Here is a 22168-nt window from a genome sequence, read left to right as displayed (position 1 = left end):
CTTGATATTTTATGCTATTATTTTTTTATTATCTAAGTATTTAAGCCTTGCGTGTAACCAATTATAGAGGTGGGTTCTGACATGGCACCCAAGGTACTAGTAAATCGAACTCCACTGTGCCTTGGAGGGCTATCTTTATAACATTTTGGTTGTAGATCACACTGTGAAGATGTGTTTCAAGGAAAAAACACAATATTAATACCTAAAACAAGCACACAAAGTTCACAAATGTTCAAGAAAGCATGCAGTGTTTATAAAAGAGGTTCAAAGATGTAATCACAGCATTGCCGAGATCACTTAAACTCGAACAAAATTAGAAACTTAATTGTATATTTTCCACTCCAGATTCAAATTATTATTGATATGGTCTTACATGACAAAATAAGACTCATATAGCAGGTCTTATGATTTTTGTAGACAATAAAATGCACATCAACACAGCTGTTTTAATCCCGTCATTTAGGACACTGGCTTCCATCAGAAATAAACCAAACGCCACCTCATAGTAACACCTCAAAGAAATCAAGGCATTTGACATGCATGAGGCATTTTATTCCACAGGTACGCGTCGAGTCCAACTCCCTGCGTTAGAGAAGGTGTTCCAACAGGTACAGGTTTGAAGTTGCTGCACAAATCTTGGCCTAACAATGTTGCAAAGGAGTCATTCAGGACAGAGTACTCTCTGACACGACAAGAATCATATTCAAGCCAAACTGAACCGAGTAAAGAACCTGGCCTCGAGAAATCTACAGAGAATGAAGTGCCTCTCTCCTGAACTTTATGACTAGAAAAAATTTTGGTTGCCATCATGTTGTTAGAATCTGCAGAAATCATCTACTCAGTCAAAGAAACTAAACACAAAGCAAAACAATTCCCATGCACTTGTAAACAATGATAAGGAAGAAAAACAATCCAGATATGAAGTATAATTACTTGAAAAGATGTTAGAATGTGGACACTCATCTACAGAGCCGCAGCTGATCAGGGAGGTGCTTGAACTGAAGACACCAGCAGATCGACTCAGAGAAGAAATAGAGGGGTTACTTTGGCTTTCCAACTTTGTTTCATTGACACTTTCTGACTCTAGATCATATGCATCCACATTGTTTATGATAGATGGTTCTTTCTTCGTGTTACTTATTGTTTGTGCTTCATGTACCAATGCTTCCAGTAGACCACTTTGCCTTGGTGAAACACAGTCAGATTGCAATGAAATAGTTTCTGAGGGAGAGTTACCCAACACATCAGTTGCTTCAAGAGTGGATGAACATGGAGGCCAGCAACTATCCTCAGTTTCTGTACATTGGAATGAAGGGAGCTCCAAATCCGAAGTCCCAAGAATAGGACCAGGAGCAGAAAATACACCATTTAGAAGGGCACGGCTACCAGGGATTGCTCCTCCACAATGTTGTAGGTTCTTCTTTCTGGGATCAGGATCACACGGATAACCTAATATAGAAGTCAGTTGTTTTCCCCTAGGCTCTACGACCATATATGCAAAAGTAGAAAGTCCATCAGAGATGCTACTAGGGATAGTAGGGTATAGCTTTTCAGAGTGCTTCATATAACTCAATGTTGAATTCCCGATGGTACTGCTCTGGGGTTCAAAACTCTGACTGAGTAGGCTATTAACATTTACATCTGAGAATGATGAAGCACTATATAGAGACCCATGGGTAGCATTGAAGTTGTTCAGTACAGTATCAGGAATTTCAAAATTGCTTCCTTGAAAGTGATCATTGGGCTGTTTGTCACTTAACATATATTCACTGGAATTCTTGTATTGTTGATTTTCCTCAGAAACTGGATAGCATATATTAGATGGGTATAGAGGCAAACCAGCACGTTGGCGTCTTTTTATTCTTGTATTCCAGTAGTTTTTTATTTCATTATCAGTTCGGCCAGGCATCTGAAAAGAATTAAAATGAACTACATATTTTTAAAATGACTATATCTCAATGAGCAAACTGTAAGCAAAATTAACATATGCTGGAGATCCAAAAAATCATAAATCTATAAAGCATGCACGTGTCCAGGAGAACAGCAGTGATATATACAATTCTTTAACGCCAATTCTCTTTAACCATATTAGAGCAAGAAGCCCCAGGTTCAAACGACAAATATTATCTCAGCAGTTGATATGTTAGATTTGCGCTAGTTGAATCAAGTATGTCCAGCCACCCATGAATGGGGAGTATATATGTTGGTCCCTGTTCTAATAGCTCGAGGTTATTAGATAAGTCATTAGCTAACCAACTTTCAAACCTTGTCAACACCACTCAGAAGAAAGGAAGAAAAAAGTTAAAAGCCCATCTGATGCCACAGCACTTCCTCATAAGATGGGCAGCCTATGGTTCTGGTAACAAACTTTCACTGGCAAAATAACTAATTAGAGATTGTGAATCATTAATTATAGCTAAAACATTCCATTGAAAGATGTTAAAGGTCAATGGAGGATTTTATAATAATGCAAGGATTTCCAAAAAGTAAGATGGAGAAAGAAGTATGGAGAACAGGATTTTATTACAAAAGAAAGTCACAAGTTTGATTATAGAAAGGTTTATGATGGTTTCAAGTTAATCAAGAACGAGAAGGACTAATTAATGGAAACCAGAAGAGACTATATTTCATGAATATCATAACCTAAAGAAATTCAATATATAACATGTCAAGTCATCAATTTTGGTCTAGGGAGGATTGAGAGTTTTATTATTGTACACAATGTGGGATGACCTTTACTAAGATAGCTTGGTTTTTCTCAATGGATGTAGGATTATGTTGAACTATGTTTAATTACTCTTGCATGGGTTCCTCTATCATTTGTGCTTATCAAAGAGCATATTCTCAATCGCAATCAAGGTGTTTGGTGTATTATTTCTACTACAGGAGAATATTGTTGTGTAGATTCATTTCACATTCTACGTTCACCAATTTTGATCTACAAAGGACGACTAAAATTTCAAAGCAGCAAATAAGGGCATATAACATTTGCGGTTAAACCTACTAAAAATATGCTGACAATTGTCGATATCAACTAGTGGTGCTTCAACAACCTTAATGCAAACATGCAGGATCGCAGTTCATCTCCCTCAACGAGTTATAAGAGATTGCAAATTACCACATTGAAGGAGTGATGCACCTAGAACTTTGTAATGGATGGACAGATCAATATAAGCGACATAGGCTTGTTCTAAGAATTAGCAGGTATTTAAAGAACATCATGAGGCTTTTTATTTGATATCTCGATGGTAGATCCAATTTCTCTTTAGGGTAATCAAGGATGTTAATCATACCTGCACAACAAGTCCCATATTGGTACTCTTCTTAGCAAAGAAATATAATTCATTAGAGAATTTCCTAGGCAATCGAGATGACGGAGCTGTCAATACTATTAGATTGTGTCTTGCAATTATGTCATCAATATCATCGTTGTCTAAATCAACAAATCCTGATCAAAATGTTGAATTGGTATCAACAAAGCACGATAATTGTTTTTCTTGAATAAAACAACCAGTTAAAACCCTTTGACTAGAGTCACCTATTTGGTAGAAAAGGTTAGAATTGTGTTGGAGAAGAATGAATTGACCAAGATATCGCCTACTTATATGAGGCACAGTAGAAAAATGAGAAAAAAAAGGGAAGAAAAATTATCAAAAGGAGAAATTAGGAGAGAGAGCACACTTAAAAAATCAAATTCACAGAACTTGAAGGAGAGAATCTTGTTAATTTGGTCACTTTAGTCTTAAACTTGAACTGGAATGATATGTGTTTGAAAAATAAACAAAAATATAAAATTACAAATAAAGAAAGAATGATCTAGAGATTCAGTAAAACATAAACTAATCTTGACATATGCACAGTACATATGATTAAAGCTCAATGAGGGTTCATCTAAATGCAAATACCCTGGAAATTGAAAAATAATACAGAATACAAAAAGGAACAGCATAAGTTTGCATAAATTGAAATCCTAATCTACATCACCACTTTATTAACTGCTAGTGCTGTACTTGAGAAAAATGTTTCCATTAATCTAAAGGTATGTCAAAAAAAATATCCTGAGAATATCAGAAGACACAAAAACAAGAAACCTGTTATATCAGAAAGAATTTGAAGACTTACAAGTGCAGCCATACGAGCCCATTTGTTTCCCATTTTAGCATGGAGTTCAATTATCAATTGTTCCTCCTCTGGTGTAAAGGAACCTTTCTTTAAATTTGGCCTGAGATGATTGGCCCACCGTAGACGACAACTTTTGCCACATCGAGAGAGACCTGTGTGCTTCTGAACAGCATTCCAATTTCCTTCCCCATGTTTTTTAACATAATTCAACAAAATTGCATCCTCTGGAACCGTCCAAGGCCCCTTTTTCAGAACACGATTTCCTCCACTTAGTGAACTCAAGCTGCTGCCTTCTTCGATAGATGTCAAATCAATCGGTTTCTCTTGAATCCTTGTTTCCTCACTCTCTGTTTGCATCTGATTCATTTTCTGTAACCTAAATACAGAAGTAGTTTGTCAATGAAAGTGACAAGGATGAGCAGGTGAATAGTAAATGAGGAGCTAAATCACTTAACCTGTGTATGCAAATTGAAAAACAGAAAGCTGAAGCAATTAATCTACAAAGAAAATGAGCAAATTCATGAACAAAAAATAAGATTCCACTTTTAATATATCTAAAAATTATCTAAAATAACATAAGAGAAATTTTAAATTGATCAACAAAAAAACAGAAAGAGAGTAGATGCAGAGTCAATTAACAGAGATTTAATTAGCCTACTAACCCATTGAACTTAGCTTTGTAAAGAAATTAAGAATTTTTTTTTTCAAAATATATGATACATTAATACATAAGTCTAGAATCCCATCCAAGCAACCAAAATTCAATTCCAAGTAAACACATCCAAAAAGAAGGCCTAATGGTAAAAATAATTATCATTACAAGGCCTAAATTGAATTTCAGGATGAATCAGAAAGAAACCTAGAACTAACGAACAATTGAGAACCGAGAAGAAAACCCATCAATCTTAGGTTCAGTACTTTTCATAAGAAAACCTAGACGAGCAACAAATACTGGCACCGCTAGCGATAAGAAAAGAATTAAAGAACAATAACATAGAACACAGGACAGAGTTCCCTAAAAATGATCAGTAAACAAACCACTAGAAGAACGCGAATTTATAAAGAAAACGGATGAACGCTGATCCAATAATTTTAAACTCAAATCGAATCGCAATCCTCAAAGTTAAGTAAGAAAGAACCTTTCTACGGGAAAATTGCAGAGAAGCAAAAAAAAACGCTAAATGGAAACGACTATGCCAAAACAGAGCTAGAATTTCAGACCCGAAACTGACAAAGAGCTCGTCAGAAAGCTACTCGAGTAACCAACACGACAGCGTCCGAACTAACCAACAGAAACCAACTCCAGAAACAAAGAGCAAATGGGCGCTAGCCAGAACGCTCAGACAAATTCGCGCAGAGAGAGAGGTACTCACTTGGAAAGTAAAAATCGACCTAGCCGCCGGAGTGGTGATATGAGAACGAGGAAGAGGGAAATCGGAGGAACAAGCGAGGAGAAGGCCGCGGAAGCAGAGCAGGAGCAGTACAAAAGGGGCGAAATGTCATATAAGCTCCGTCCGGAAAAGGCAAGCGATACGATTATCCCAAAAGAACCCTTCTAAAATAAATAAAAGGGCCTTGCTTCTAAAAAAACCATTTATTTTCGATTTTCACAGCGGAAAGGTCCTTTTTGATACATGACTGCACAATATTTGAACTCTTTATAAAAAGAAGAGTTTGGTAGATTGTCTCATTAAATCTCTTAAACTAGTTTTTTTTAATAAAATTAAATGATAAACGCAGAGGATTAAGGGAGATAGAAAAATTAGGAAAGGTTTAAAGGAAGAGGGAGATTAATGAATGTTATTTATTTGGAGAGAATGAGGAAAGAAATAGACTTCTTTTCCTTGAACTAGAAAAAGAAGACTTTATTTCCTCCGTCTTCAATTTTAAATTATTTTGTATTATTCTCTTCGTTTGGTTTTTTTGTCAATGATCTACTCAAGAAAGAGCAATAGACAAATAATTCATGTCAAAATGGTAGAAGAGGTAGTGTAGAAGTGAGCAACAATTATCAAATGGGTTACACATCTTTGTGTAAAACGTGTTGAAGGGCGTTAGAATCATCTAGCAATGCTTAGATGCTGCCCATATTGTTATGCTTTAAGATTTGTAGAGTTTGATATCCAAACCTTAAGGCCGTTAGGTCTTATGGATTGTGAGTTGTGGAGATGCGAATTGTAGGAGATCACCATAATTGAGATATGAGTTGATGGAGCTCAAGATAGAGAGCTTCGCGATTTCAAAACATCAGAGGAGGGAGGTCGGAGTGCCGATCGAATTGAAGAAGTGAGTTATCCATGGACCATGGAGAGGTTGGGCATCCAAAATCTCTGTATGCATTGGTGTGAGCCTTGGACTAGAATAGTCACATAGGCATGGCTTGCTATTGCTAAGTTGGATTCGAATAAGTATGTTATATATCAGTAAAATATTTTAGAATGGGTAGCTTTTGCATAAAACTACTCAGAAAATGATTTACCTTTTAGCATGCTTCTACCATATTGTTCAAATCTTCTCCAAAGCTAAACTTTAGTTCCAGTACACCAATTTAATCTTTATTCGAATCAAAATAATAATAATCAATTGGGCATGATGGTCGATGAGAGGAAGACGTGTGACTACATTTTATCAATGTAGTAATTTAAATCAAAAATAAATAAGTGGCCAAATAAGGAGTCAAAGCTCATGCGTCATCTCTCTGAATCTTCCACGGTCACAATATAAAATATATATTTTAAATTGACGCCCTTCCTTCAAATTCTTATCTCTTTCGGACATTACTACGGCCACTTGCCTTGCACTTTACTTATCTCATTCAACACTATCCCTTCCTGTTAGTGAGCCATCACCATACCGATTAATGGCTGCCTTGAATCAACTCTCATACTACAAGAGTTCAATTGTTCGAATTACTCGTGATGTTGGACCGTTCAAGAGGATCCATGTGTTTTCCAAATTGATTTTGATGGATGAAAGTTTTTTGTGGAACCAAACCGATTACTTTGAAGATTAATCAGTTCAAACAAATTGGATACCTGAATTAAAAAAAAAAAAAACTATCGAGTTCGGAGTGATTTCTTAAAGAGCTGGATTTTGAGGAAAAACTAAAATGCAGGCACCAGTCAATTTGATCGCTGCTCTTTTCAATGGAGTCATGCACGTGGTGATGTTTTCGGTTGCCTGCCATTGGATTTCCCTTCCGGTTCATGCGAATGTAGGCACGCACTGAGAGTTCACACATTGTTTGGATCGATGAGGAAATAGTTAGGCTTGTTTGAGTCGACATGATGCGATGCGTCTCCGCTACTCATCGCCACGGCTGGAATTTTGAACCCAATTCTGTCGCTTGGATCGGTTCGGCTTCCCAAGTGATGAGATGAGCAATTTCTTGCGTAGTGGCACAAGCATTTATGAGAACCTTTGTCTTATTGGGACAACTTGCGTTGCGTTTGGATGATGGAGCTTGAGGGAAAATTATTGGAAGGGTAGAGGGATGGAGTAGGCAAGGGACGCCAAATTAATTTTAAACAGGAAAACTTCAAGAATTAAAGATCTTTTATGAAAATAGCGATCGACATATTTTTTACATGCCAGATCCAGAACACTGAAGACGATGGTAACTAATCTAGCGTAGAAATATACAAGTAAACCGAAGAACAATCATCCCTATGTAAAAATGACTCTGCCATGGTGTCCAAGAAAAGATAAGAGATGAATTATCCTCCTTTCGTTATTCATTGAGTCGTTACGCTTTTGGCAAGATTCCTTGGCTGGTCAACATCAAAGCCTCGCAGCACTGTTAGATGGTATGCTAGCAACTGAAACATGAAATTGTAAGAACATGTTTATACAATGCGGATAAAGACAATATCGCTTGATGCAATTGGATAGCATATCATCTTCTAATGCAAGCAGAATACACTTTCTGGTATCAAAACCCAGCAAAATGCTCAACGTTTCTAAACCTCGAATAAAATGTAAGCTAGAAAGCAATGGTAACTTGTATTACTAACGGTTAATGATCCAGATCAAAAGAAAACAAGTCAAAGAGTTATGAGATATGGTCTTACCTGCAATGGAATTACGTTAATAACAGGTTGTAAGCAGTCAGCAACTCGAGGTACTTCAATGACTTTGCAAGATTCAACAGGTCTTACAGACGATGCATCTCCCTCTGAGCACATAATTATCAGACGCCCTTTACGTGCATGAAGTTGTTGAATCACTGACTGTTGCTTACTGGTAGCAAGTAACAGACCAATTAGGAAATAGGCTTTTTCTAAGCATTATAACAAAAAATGACAAACATACAAACCTGAAGCAAGCATCTCGTGTGGCAATGACAATGATGGGAAGTGTTTCATCCACTAAAGCCAGTGGCCCATGTTTCATTTCACCAGCAAGCATACCCTCACTATGCATGAGTGCAACTTCTTTCACTTTTAAAGCACCCTCCAAAGCAGTTGCATAGTTGTATCCTCTTCCAAACACGAGGAGAGACTGTGTGTCTATCAAAGACTCAGCAAGATCCCTCATTTCACCATCAAGTTTCAGAACCTCTGAAACTTTATCTGCGAGAAGAGGAGAAAAGAAAAGGTGAGTATTCTTCTGAATATCTTCCATAATCCTATACAGCATGCCATGCAGGATAGAACATACTTGGTAGGTTTGAAAGATCATCTACTATAGATTGTCTTCTTGCTTGAGTTGAAATCCTGTCAGCTCCAATAGCCAGTGCCATCATAGCCATGGCAACTATCTGACTTGTGTATGCCTGACCCAAAGAAAACATCAAGAACACAAAATATGCCACATTGGTGAAGGAAAACAAAAATTGCTCACTCACACCTTTGTACTAGCAACACCAATCTCGCATCCTGCATTGATGTGAATACCACAATGTGTTTTTCTAGCTATCGTACTACCAACAGTATTTGTTACACCAACACATAATGCCCCATTTGCGAATGCATATTCAAGAGCTAGGAGGGTATCAGCAGTTTCCCCAGACTGACTGACAAAAACTGCTGTATCTTCCCTATATATTGGGCCTTGTCTGTCCTGTAAATCACTTGCCAGCTCCATGGTAACAGGGATACCTTTGCAAATGAAATTCCAATCAAAAAGACAATGACTATTTACCTTGTAGTAAAAAAAACAAAGCCAACCAAACTTTACCAGACAATTCTTCAAATAACGGTCTTGCAGCTAAAGCTGCATTATAACTTGTACCACAACCAATGAAGATGATCCTTCTGCTGTGTCTGATTGTTTTCAGATGTTCCTTGAGTCCACCCAAAACAACACTATTATCTTTAAGTCTTCCCCTCATTGTAGTAGTTAAAGAATGTGGTTGCTCATGTATTTCTTTCTGCATGAAGTGATCATAATTTCCTTTCTTTATTTGCTCAACTTCCATCTCAAGCACAGATAATGCTCGTTGTACAGATGCAGGCTTCTCTCTTCCATAATCAAACTTCAGTATTGATACACAACCATCCTGTAACAAAATAACACCAGCACAATTACTCCACTAATTCAAATAACATTATATCAGACACATTATCACTATCTCAAATGAATTACTGCTCTCAGTTTTGAAGTGGAAGAGTACAAGGTATCACGTGGTAGATGTCGTATAGCTAAGCATACTTGCTGTTAGTAATATAACACAAAACTAAAAACTAAAACAATAATCTATATCTCCATGACACCAGTCACACAGATCTTAACCTGCCACTGAGTTAACAAAGAAAAAACAAACTATAATTTTGTTTTTGATATTGGTTATATGGACCTTTTGTTCACTGCAAAAAAATCAAAAATAGATACCATCAAGAAAGCAATCATGCTCTTCACATAAAGCAAACATAAATCATATTGCTTCGCATGAACATCTCTCTTACTGATGTTCTCACTGCATATCTTATTTTATTCTTCATGGCATTACATACACTATTGCCTTTTCCTTTTGATGCTAATACTTGGCATTTTCACATTGGTCGTTGAATCTGTGCATCTTCAAACAAGTAGCATTTCCAAAAGAGTTATTCATGTGAGCATCACATCCTTCAATCAGTAAGGCAATGCCTAGATCTAGTTCATGAAGCTAGTGAATGATCGACCAAGGCTAATGTGTGATCAGTTTAAGGGATATCACAACCTTTACTTTGGGGCATCTGAAAGATTCTAAATTGGGGGAACTGACCAAAGTTTATCAAACAGTGTGGCTTGTCAATATCAAAGGTCATTTGGAAGACACCTTGCAGTATTTTTCCATTCTTTAGCCTAATCAAGACATTGAATTAACCAAGTTGCAGCAGCAGTAGTCTTACTTGTAAAGACTCAGGGCACCAACCCTTTGTCAAAGACCCTACCTAAGCAGAGATGGCAGAATGAAAAATAAAGGAGCTATATTTTAATTGTAATGAGCCTTCTACCTTAAAAAAAAGTCTTTTGACAGAAGCAATTGAAAATAACAAGCTAGAAGATGCTGGAACAAAGTGGAAATGAGAAGTTTTTAATCCCTTCTTCCATCCTACAGAACAAGCACCCTTCCACGATAGGGGTGACGTTAAGGAGCTATGCGGGAAACATATGCATGGGAACAATGTCAATTGTAATTTCAATTCAGCTAATTGAAATCGAACGGTGCACCCTTCCAAGATGATGAAAGCAATTTCTGTTTTATTTCCTTTAAACATTACATTTATATGGTTCAAGAACAGCAATAAGAAACGATTTAAGGAACTCACAAAAAAACAAAAAACATAAGACTTAAGATGATAACCGATTCACTGGAAAGAAAGTGTAAGCATTGCTAAAAACAAGCAAGACAGCATTAAAAAAGCAAATACTAAAGAGTTATAAAGTTAAAGTCAAAACGAAAATAAAAACAAACAAATAGGAAAATGGGAGGCATTACCTTTATGTGTACAACCTCATTATCTTCAATAGCCAAGTAGTTTTTTGTGTGTTCTACAATGGCACACAAGTCACTAGAGAAAAAAAGTTCTTTGGGCTTCTCATCTTTTGTGAGATCTTTTACATCATGAAACAACTTTCCTCTAACTTTATCGTCAGTCAATTCCTGAAACAAATGCATTTCCATTAACATGAAGGGTTGTGTTCTAAAATGGAAAATATACAGAAAAAAGTAGAGCCTTAAAATAGTATGAAGGCGACGGCAATGGAGTGTTTTTTGCAAGTTGTCATTAACATGAAATGTGGCAATGCTTATATTGAGAAAAACTAACAATGCATGTTTGATCTCCCCAGTTCTGTCCTAGGCTGCAGCTAAAGTCTAGAGATATAAACTTCTGTGCTCAAGTCTTCAAGAAGCCAGTTCTTGAATGATGACATGGCAAACATCAAAAAACAATCCCAACAAATTCATTTAATATGAGATTGAGACATCATCACCAAAACAAACTCTGAATCAACTAGATTTGCAGGTTCTGTGTTCTGATGTGAGTTATTTAAGCATCATTAACACATTGGGTCTTTACTATGTGTTCTTTAAGCATCATTTGCACATTGAGTATTTATGTAATACTTATAAATGATCAACTCACCTTTCCCATAGATTGTCAACTTAAAGTCAAGATGATTAACACCATGCCTATCAACTTTTAACAAACTCCTACCAGCAGCTTCTTAGAGGAATGTGATCAGAAATTAAAAAGAATGCATTCTCTCCTTGTTAATATAGTATAATGCACTTGCATCCTTATTCTTTATCAACTCGAAAGCAATACAAAACAACAATAAACTGAATTGAATATAGCATAAACTCGTCTTTGAATTCATAAAACCACAACTTAAGAGCAAAGAGAACGCTGAAGTCATACTTTCACACCCAAGATCAAAGTGCTACCACGCGTGCAAGCAATCAACTCATTTGGATAGTGTGCACTTTTAAATATAAGTGCAAATGCTCCTTCGAGTTGTCTCATGACTTCTGTAACAACTTGGCTAAATGTGGCAGTTTGTTCACCTGAAACAAAGCCATCAGAAGAAACATGTGGAAGATTCTCGATCGAATTTGTTAATATGAGTGACATTAGTTTTATAGAAGAAACCCATATATAGAACTCATGCATATATATCTAATGATAAAATCTAATGCACTGAAAATAAAAATAAATAAATAAATAATAACACATTAAATATTAACTCTAATAATTGACATATTTGTTTAAGATATACTAAGGGTTTAATGCAGTGTTGTTTCAAAGTTACCGGAACAGGTATGATGCTCTGATACAAACATCAATTGTGGATTTAGTGAAAAAGAGATCAAATTTTGAGATAACTATTATACTGCTTCCATCATTGCCTATCACATAGAAGAGAACATGCATATCCTTCATTATCTAGTTATCCACTGAACCCAATCAGTGATTGAAAACTCTTGTTTTTAATTCACCATCTATGGAAGAGAATGAAAATTTAACTAAAATGTTGTGGTATCCATCCAATTACTGATACAATATAAGAAACATAAATTAATTAAATATGTATAAATATGAACATTACATGATACTTCTTTTCTGTATCTACAAGGATGAATTAATATATAACCTCTCTGTGCTCCAGAGCATAAAGCAGAAAAAAGCAGTTGACCTTGTAGATCAAAAAGAACACATTCAAGTACAATACAACATCATACTAGTAACTTGGTCAAGGTCATCACACCTTAAAAGATCAATGATCAAAAGCTATTATTCTAGCTATACCACACCTTAAATTAAAAAAAAATATATACGCATCAAAATTAAAAAACCTATCCTCAAAGGCAATTGTAATGCAACATATTACTTGCTAATCAAAAGATTAGGGGGGAAAACAGACCAATGAAGAGGTTACAAAAAATTACATCATATTAAAGACTAGGTTCATCTGATCATAATGGCTCACTACAATCTCATTATTGACAATGACACAAAACTTTATGAAGTAAACCAGTGGTTCAAACATGAATCTTTAGAAACACCCATACTTTACTACACCATAACAGATGCGATGGGGAAAGATGTCCTGTCAGAGCATCAGAGAGGACCAAAGAGTCTAGCTATCAATTTATGAATGACACAACTTTACTGTCAAGCTATCATAACAATTAGATATATTTAATGAATAAACTGGAGTATTTGGACTCTGTTTCTGATTCTAATTAATAACCCATCCCTATTTTTCTGTATTGAATTTAATGATCAAGAAAGACGGCTCATGGAGGAAATAAGGACAAGTCAAAGACCAATTTAAATTTCAACATGAACAAAAAATAATAGGATCAAGCACTGAGACTTAAGTCACCGAATAAAACAACAATGAGACTAATTGGGCCTCTTTTCCATCTCAAATGTGGACAAAAAAAGGACTCAAATGATAGCAGCATATTATCCTTGAAAGAAAAATCAAAAACAAAAAGGAGAATCTTATAAAGACACTTGCCTCATCCATCACCCTTTAAAGTAACTTGCCAAATTCATGGAACAAACAAGGACTAAAGACCAAAAAATAAAGATAAAATAATTAAAATCACTCATATAAATTTGCATGAACTAAGATGTAATATCCAATCCAAATTAGCAGTACTCACTGCATTATGCCAAATACTAAAGTTGCAGTGATATTGGTGAAAACTATGTTCAACAAACCTAAAGAAAATGCCTATAATAACAGTAAAAATAGCCAAAACATAACCATTTCCATAATTTTCATTTCACCCAGGACCCTCAATTACCAATCATGATCAAAATAAGTATAAAAAACAACATCCTAAATTACAATTCGCATCAAATTTAAACAAAAAACTAAAAGTTAAATGATGCATGTTTAGAGAAACAGATTAGTTTCTAGTGTTACACATTCACCAAAATGCAGTAGTATATGGAGCTGCAGACATCTAGCATATTTGCAGAGACAATTAAGGAGATTAAGGTTGTACCTTCCTCACGAGCTTTATCAAATACAAATTTTGCAAGCTTTGGAATAACTTCTGTATCAGTTTCCGACTCAAAGGTGAAGCCATGACGAACTAGTGTTTCTTTTAAAACCTGAAACATTAAAAAGAAACACATTAAAGATTTATAATCAGGCATCGAGGTTTTTGTATAAAAAGCATGTGTTTCTCTTCCATAACAACAGTATGCTTCCTGCAACTTACTGGGAAAAAAATGCAAATGGATCACTTCAACATAATAAAGAAAAACGAATGTCTGATCAAACCATGAGAACTACCATATTGTCTGGAATCATATGATTGGCAATTCATATCATCCAATAAATTATGACACAAATACAAATTGATGTGCGACAATATATATGAATGGAAATCAATTCTCGGTAAAGCCAAACAAACAACCCTCCCCGTAGTGGCTAACTGCAGCTTCTCGATTTACCTCCTCACATATGGTCGTGGGGCCGATTGTGTGGGGCCGCTGGGGTGGCGGATTCCACCTTTTTGCTACAAAGGTTCACACATTGTCATGGCCAGTTTAAATGAGAAAACTGGCACATTAACTGACCTCAAATGCTCAAGTCATAGTGAATAGGAGAGCACTCATCTACTTTTATAAAACCTCTTTGTTAGCCCACAACTAAGTAGACTAAACTAACATGTCATCATAACATGCCAATATCACTAGAATTATAGACTCACATTAGATGTAGCCAAGCCATAGCATCCAGATCTCTACTCAATCAACAACTTAATAGTTAATAAATATTTTCTTGAGATAATTTAATTAAAGCCAACATGAAGAATGCTGATAGTGCAAAAAAAATACATGTACAAGATGTGAGTTGCTTTAGTAGGATGCTCAGAGATCTAGAAAGAAGCAACGGAACAAAAAAGGAAATACAACATAAAATATGCTAAATAGACCTCATAATTAGTTATGATCCCATTATGAACAACCAAGAACTCATTCCATGCATCTGATGATTGAGGATGACTATTTCTTGGAGCTGGCACGCCATGAGTGGCCCAACGAGTGTGAGCAATTCCAGCATGAACAGGAAAAGACTCTTCTAAATTTAGATCCATTGCATCCACATCTACAAAAATAAATAAAATAATTAGACCACTGTCAGGGAGGGCAAAGAGAATTAACCACCCGTGCAAAGTGCTGAATATGCTTTGCAGTTATATAATATATATATGGTAACCCAGCATAATTACAACAACAAAAACAACAAGATGTATGTTCATTTTCTGGGGGTGGTCAACTATATTGACTTTATGACGCCACCAACTAGCTTAGTTGGGCTTGGAAGTTGTTGCCAAGGTCTTGGATCTGAAACCCGTCTTCACCAAAATATGAGTGCTTGAGTACTCTCATAGATATCTTTTTTTGAAAAAAAAAAACTACATGGAGATTATCATTTAGGCGTATATAATAAGGTAATATCTTTTTATATACCTAGGTCATTTAGCTACCGACATAGTTTCTAGATACTAAAGAGCTAGCAATAAAATCAAAGATATTAATTATCTAATCTTATGTCAGGCAAAAACATGCAGGTTTTTGGCCTAGAAACATAATAACTTGAGAAGTTTCTTCCAGAGGCCCAGTGCCCTTTATCGCCAGGCCCCTGCTAGATACCGGGAATTATAGAATTATACTAAAAAGGAAAATTGGATCAATAAAATTAAAACAAAAAAATTGAAATAGACTATCATTCAACATTGTTCTTTTTGCATGATGGTCATTATGGAATAGGAATAAGTTCCAAATTTATCGAATAGGAATAAGTTCCAAATTATCCATAAATATATGTGGAATATTTCAATACAACCATTTAGTATCTCAAGAGTTGAGCGGCGTTCTATGGGTGGGGACAGAATCAAATCTTTAACCAAGCATTCAATCCAAATACGAAATTAAGGGATGAAACGTCAACGCACCAGAGTAGACAGATCGTACGAGGGACTCAATCTTGCCCTCCTGGCGGAAGACGAGGGGTGGCAGTGAATCGTACGGTGGCATCCTCTCTGCCTCCACCCTGCCGTAGCCGGCCCCCTGACGGAGATCCGCGTCGATGGCGATCCCAGCAGAGTCGTAGCCCCTGTATTCGAGGCGCCGAAGACCATTGAAGAGAACCTCCATGATATACCGTCTCTCCCTCGCCACGTTGTAGTTCAAGTATGCGAAGATCCCACACATTTCGCCGCCTCGATCGAAGCACCTGGCCTCCCTCGCTCTCCCACAACCGTCTCAACTGCCTTCGACGGCAATTTCAACTCGACTATATTGAGAGTGCGCGAACTGCAAAAATAAACGAAAAAAAAAGGAAAAGCGTTTTGCCAAATTAGCAATGAGGAAGGACAACCGGTAAGGAATGAAATCAATTTTTTTTTGGTAAACAAGATTGCCACCGTATATGAGTTCCTCGTCAAGACAAGCAACTTTTTGGTAACTGGTCTGATTGAGAGGAAAAAAAAATCCCAAACGAAGAAGGAAGAATCAACGGCGGCAAGGCAGCGAATGCAGGAAGGCGAGGCGCGGAGATCTCGAGGTGGAGGTACCAAAGCAAGGAAGTGAAGAAAAACAACGCACGGTCGCACAGACCAATTGATTTGGAAATTAGGATTAGACAATTGCTGATCTGAACAGAGTTATTCAGAACAAAAAACAAAGCAAACAACTAAAACAAGCCTAGATCTAGAAACCCTAGACCAAGAAACCGCATTCAAATAAATACATTACTTGCTGCTCTCGCCGTTCTTCAACGTCGGCCGCTGAAAGAGCGGAAGAGATAGTTCGCCGGAGCAGGTGGGAGAGGAGAAAATACGGGCAGTCCGCGTGGGGAATATATGGCGAAGGGAGAGTCGGTCCGGAGAAAAGACGAACAGGTCCGATCTGTAACTGGTTTTTGAATGTAAAAAACTTCTAAATATAATTGAGAAAATTAACTATAATTTAAGTATTTAGGGTCTGATTCGATGGAAAATCGCATCTGGGGCACGACTCGGGAGGACCTCCCATATCCGTGCTTTCTTTATTGTTTCCTCGAAATGTAGCGGAAGCAGCCGTCTCACTACCGTCCTTTGACTTGGTCTCGATGCGAGACAGCCAGCGAACTGTGCACGTGGGAGTAGCTGTTTGGCCAGAACACGTAACTGAAAGGTAGCAAAGACCACCGAGCCAGCTTTGGCATTTGAATATCGTTGAATAATAATAATAAGCTAGCAAACTAAATGTCATAATATTTTTGACTATATGAATTTACAAACTAAAAAATTGATGATACACACTTTCAGTAGCGTAAGCTGAAAATTGCATAAAAAGTTACGAAATTAACGTAATTTTTCATGATATTAATACACGCTTACAGGAGAAAAAAACTAGTGTCGAGAGGTTGCCATCTATAGTAAATATTCTTTACACCACAGAGGGCTGCACTCAAGTCCAAACACCGTTTGCGACTGGAAAACCATGTTTTTTTTTAAGGTCAGATCAGACCAACCAGTGAATCTACAATAGATCTGAAACTGAAGACCGAGTTCAGATCTCAATCTGAACAATTCGAATCAATAGGCATGATCAAGAACTAGCAAGTCTTTCAAAGCTCTGCTGAAGAAGAAACAGTACCTTTTTTTCTACTCTTGCCTTCTCATTGGTTTGTACAGCACCATGGTCACATACTTAGACTGAAACCTGTGGGTGAGACCGACGGCAACCAGCGATTGGGATGCCCGTCCCTTCTCGATGAAGACATGGTTGAGAACAACGTGTTGTGGTTTCAAAGAAGATTCCTCGGCATCTTGGGAACCAAGAACTGTGAGTTGAAGCTGGGATGGAAGTGCTGGTGGCTCTTTTGTAAAGTCTTCATCAACAGGTAATGATACCCCATAACTGGAGTGGGGAGATGGCGGAGCCTCAAACTCGGAAACACCTTCGAGAATCTCTGGAACATACTCCTGAGAAAAGAAGAGTTTAGCACAGGATCTCCTTACAACTAATGGAGAATACGGGGATGTTGTATATGCTCACAGAGACATCAAGAATGTTCACAGTTTGTCCATTTGCATTGGTCATGTGAGGAAGATTAGGAATGTATCTCAATTCACCATCGACAATGAACTTGTAATGATAGACCCCGGAAGGAAGAACCAATAGTGTGGAATAATCTTTACCACTCAACTGCATTGTTTTCCTGGAATTTATGAAGGATTAGTTCTAGCAACTCGGGCTTAAACACACACACAAAAAAACAAAGTTGAGGTCAGTTTCAGTTTTATGGCCCAGATTCAACCTTGAGGTCCAGTTGTCCCATGATCCTTCAACCAAGATTTCATTCCCTCCGAGGCTCCATGTGATTAGTGTAGGAATTCCATTTTCAGGTGGGACATCAAGCGTTCCATCAGAGTGATCCATCTGAGTATGATTGAAAACTAAAGGCCCGTCACCTGCTCTTTGCAATGGAGTTAATGGAATCTGCAACAAAGCTTTGCTTGTCAATCTGCTCCATGAAGCATAAACAAGATCAGCAATTAACAGTCTGTTGATTGTTCTTTCAACTTGTCATATCAGAAATTAACAGTCCAATAACCGTTAAAACAATCAGAAAATTATGGTCACCCAAGAGAACAAGGACGCTTACCCCAGTAAGTTGCCGTCTAATGTAACCACATAATGGTATTCAACCAATAAGAGTAATAGAATTTAAATCTGATGCATGTGATGGTCCTTAGGCTCGACCCTCCTAGCCACATGAAATGATTGACTTTTGAGCTAGGTCCCTAACTCATCCAATCTCTCAAACTCATCCAGAAAACTCACTTTGACAAACACATCTTGAGCGAGGCATCTTCACCCCAAAAGAAAAAACACCTTCTCGGCACATAAAGCAGCCATCTCTCACCTAGTAACCCACACCTTGGTTGAGATTTCAATTTGTCCACTTGAGATCAGGAGCATTACTACCTCTACTAATTCATATTAAGTGAAAGTGTTATTGTCAGTCCAAAACAAATTGCTACCGGCCTTATATGTAGTGAACTAGCAAGCTGCACTAGAGATCTTCCAAGATGCCACAGTTCTCAAATTTCCTCTAGCTATACGAAGCAGACCCTATAATCTGATAGTAACTTAACCATATCAATAGCGTCCTGCTAGTTTTTTGTAATCTAACAGTAAACGTTGATGACCATTTAACTAATACAGTTTTTTCTCGCTACCATCTGGTGATAAACAATAGCTTTGTGACAAATAACTAGTAGTAGACCAAGACAGCCTCGATCCTTCTCCCGTTACTGCAAATAAGCAGCACATGGTTGCATTTTCCTTAAAGTTCTAAAACCGCAAAAGAAAAGAAATGAACTGTAAAACTGGCATATTCAAATAAAATGGTTCAACTTGATAAAGCGCGTAAAAGTTCTTCTGTTCAGCTCTTGATTACCGGTTCTTTTGGACTACATTTTTTGAGAACGAGAGGAAGACAAGGAATAATAATAGCTGCTCGTACAAGCACTGATGATCTAATATACCAAGATTGCACTAAGAACAAAACTAACACAAACTAGTAATCCTTGACAAGATTCGAAGCACAAAAACTAGTACATTGGTGCGCTTTGGTTTTATTGATGATTAACTTTATTGTGCATTTGATAAATTGTAGAACACAAAAAATAGCATAATCGTCAAATCTAGCGGCTAAATTGGTCAACCGTCCTACAAAGCAGTCAACGCGCAAGCCAAATTGGACAATGTGTTAAATCAAACATTTCTCCGATAACAGCATTCACCAATGTCAAACCAAAGAAAGACGCATCCGTCAAAGAACGACAAACCGATCAGCAAAAAAGAAACAAAAAGTGCAAGTTGATAGGGCGATTAAAACCTGAGGTGCAAACATGAGCGGCGATCGAGTCATCCGCGGGCTCTCCGGCTGCGACAACCCCATCTGATCCATCTGCGTCTGAAGGTCAGAGCCCGTTCCAGAGTCACGATCTTCCGATCCCTCGGCAAACCCGCCGTTGCCGTTCTCCCCCTCCTTCACGGAAGCGTTACCCATCGCCTAACTCTCCAGGGTCCCAAACCCACGGATGGCGGAAAAAAACACCAAACCAGAGAAATGGATTTCCTTCCTGCGTTGCAAACTAAACAAGTACACCAAATTTCAAGAGGCGAAAAGAATAAAGACAATGGAGAAGCCATCTAGCTCCTACTTGCCACCGGCGGTCTCCCCTCCGGCGAGAACTCGTCCTCGGCCGGAGCAAAGGGTTGAAACGAGAATGGGCTGGAGTTGGGCTTATTTACGGCCGATGCCACCGCGAGGCAACCCCACTCCGCACTCCGCAGGTAGAAGGAAAAAAAAAAAGAAACCGAAATTTATCGAGACGCCAATAAATAGAAGGTGAGGACGATGACGTGGAAGGGCCCCACTCGGATGAGGCAAGCCTTGTACGCGTTTGTGTTGTTTCGAGGAGTAGCGTGAATAGAAACAACCACAGGACGTGCGTTACCATACATCCTACCCACTACCTAATTGGTTCCAACCGAGATGGCGAACGTGGAGGACACCTGCTACGCGAGTCTTGCACGTCTGCCGTGGTCTGAGAGGCCAAACATTTATACGCTTCATTAAATAATAATAATAATAAGCGATAATCCGTCTACATTTTTCTTTCCGAACGAGTCCTTCAAATTTAAGGGGGGACAAGCAATAATTTGTTAAAGGGGGCCACGGGTGAGCAATTGGATAAGAACGAGTGGGTCATCCTTATCCAGATTTCTATCCAGATACCTACTAAATGTGTTTCTCGCATGTGCTCTCTATAAATATAGTCGTCGGAAAAAACCGTGGATAGATAGGTAGGTAGGTAGATAGGTGGGTGGGTACGTTTGTTTAGGCGTTAGGGGAAATGTCATCGAAAACTAATAAAAGAAATTTATTTTGTATTTAATATTTAGCGTGACAAAGGGGGCTAGTCTTAAAAAAAAAAAAAAAAAAGTCTCCAATGTTACAAATCGTCAAAAAACGTGCTTTTAAAAAAAAACGTCATTTCAATTATTTTGTCTTGAAAATACCTGAATGACTCGGAATTCTGCTGGCAACTATCGATATTAACAACGGACAGAAACAACTCAATAATTATTACAACGTATAAAAAATATCTAATAATTGTTACTATAGGATGGATTTAGAATCTAAAATTTAGATCATATAAAAATTATTCAATAATTACTGTAAGTTGTGTGTTTTGGATTTATAATTTTTAATTTAAAATTTAGGTCTTTAAAAACTTTTATATCAACCTACTATTTACAAAGTTTATCAAAATTATCCCAACTTTATTAAAATCATTTTAACATAATAAAAAATTATAAAAGTTATGCTACAATTTTAAATCTTAAATTCACTCTCAACATATTTATAACAATTATTAAGTAATTTTGAGATACTTGTTAGAACTTTCGAACCACAAAAATTATTTTTTGCGTTGTGGAAATCTCGAAGTTCTTACCACGGATCCGTGCGAAAATAAAATTTTTACATATACTTAGTTTTCTCCTAGATCTATATTAGATCTACATGGTAGAGATTATACCTTTGTAGCGAAGTCCTTCGCTTATCCCGTTCGTCCAAGAGTTGTCGGATCTCGTAAGTGAACACCCTTTTATATGTATCCACACTGACAAATGTTGGAGTGTATACTAAAGCTTAGCTTTTGTAAACATTTATTTTTGAAATAAAAGAATCACATTGGTCAAATGTCTATATTTATTTGTTGAATATAGTTGTTCAATTAATTTATAAAGTAGATAACATGGTGTGTGGTGTCACACACAGAAGATCATGTTATTAGCTCGTTATAAATTATAAACAGTTGCTCACGACTAAGATAGAAAGGAACAAACCATTGGTATAGTCGTAGTATAATTAGGTGTTAGTTTATCTTGACTAATAAATTACACTAGTACACTCTAAGTGTATTGAGTAGAACCATTTTAGGTAAATTCCTTTTATACTGACTTAATAAAAGAACTAGACCTTAGTTATTATAGAAGTGTGTACTCTTAATCCTAATATA

At 37.1% G+C, this 22168-nt stretch overlaps 3 protein-coding genes across 9 annotated transcripts; all 3 read right to left on the bottom strand.

The window, feature by feature from the left end:
* Window positions 1–195: 195 nt before the first annotated feature.
* Window positions 196–5650, bottom strand: LOC121976572 (transcription factor GAMYB-like). Of its 5 annotated transcripts, none has more exons than XM_042528802.1 (5): window positions 5496–5650; window positions 4123–4498; window positions 934–1909; window positions 732–821; window positions 196–641 (listed from the first exon to the last, which is right to left on the bottom strand). In XM_042528802.1, the coding sequence occupies exons 2-5, from the start codon at window positions 4486–4488 to the stop codon at window positions 523–525; spliced, it is 1551 nt and encodes a 516-aa protein (XP_042384736.1). In that variant the 5' UTR covers window positions 4489–4498; window positions 5496–5650; the 3' UTR covers window positions 196–522. The 5 variants fall into 5 exon arrangements, with proteins under 5 accessions (XP_042384736.1, XP_042384743.1, XP_042384726.1 ...); XM_042528809.1 differs by having other exon boundaries at window positions 737–821; XM_042528792.1 differs by adding an exon at window positions 4578–4619 and having other exon boundaries at window positions 196–821; window positions 5496–5649.
* Window positions 5651–7659: 2009 nt separating this feature from the next.
* LOC121976545 (glutamine--fructose-6-phosphate aminotransferase [isomerizing] 2-like) lies at window positions 7660–16978 on the bottom strand. The gene is made up of 12 exons (XM_042528742.1): window positions 16839–16978; window positions 16037–16397; window positions 15014–15186; window positions 14075–14183; window positions 11973–12118; window positions 11048–11212; window positions 9301–9622; window positions 8971–9221; window positions 8782–8896; window positions 8438–8693; window positions 8193–8361; window positions 7660–7940 (listed from the first exon to the last, which is right to left on the bottom strand). The coding sequence occupies exons 2-12, from the start codon at window positions 16293–16295 to the stop codon at window positions 7857–7859; spliced, it is 2049 nt and encodes a 682-aa protein (XP_042384676.1). The 5' UTR covers window positions 16296–16397; window positions 16839–16978; the 3' UTR covers window positions 7660–7856.
* Window positions 16979–17120: 142 nt separating this feature from the next.
* LOC121976555 (SNF1-related protein kinase regulatory subunit beta-1-like) lies at window positions 17121–20463 on the bottom strand. Of its 3 annotated transcripts, none has more exons than XM_042528771.1 (6): window positions 20303–20463; window positions 19975–20233; window positions 18388–18569; window positions 18126–18288; window positions 17727–18052; window positions 17121–17253 (listed from the first exon to the last, which is right to left on the bottom strand). In XM_042528771.1, the coding sequence occupies exons 2-5, from the start codon at window positions 20146–20148 to the stop codon at window positions 17732–17734; spliced, it is 840 nt and encodes a 279-aa protein (XP_042384705.1). In that variant the 5' UTR covers window positions 20149–20233; window positions 20303–20463; the 3' UTR covers window positions 17121–17253; window positions 17727–17731. The 3 variants fall into 3 exon arrangements, with proteins under 3 accessions (XP_042384705.1, XP_042384696.1, XP_042384688.1); XM_042528762.1 differs by lacking the exon at window positions 17121–17253 and adding an exon at window positions 17421–17649 and having other exon boundaries at window positions 17726–18052; XM_042528754.1 differs by lacking the exon at window positions 17121–17253 and having other exon boundaries at window positions 17421–18052.
* Window positions 20464–22168: the final 1705 nt, after the last annotated feature.

This window comes from Zingiber officinale, chromosome 1B (genome assembly GCF_018446385.1).
Source record: "Zingiber officinale cultivar Zhangliang chromosome 1B, Zo_v1.1, whole genome shotgun sequence".
NCBI classification, from domain to species: Eukaryota; Viridiplantae; Streptophyta; class Magnoliopsida; order Zingiberales; family Zingiberaceae; genus Zingiber; species Zingiber officinale.
The sequence above is the reverse complement of the archived record's forward strand: the minus strand, read 5'-3'. Positions and strand labels throughout refer to the sequence as shown.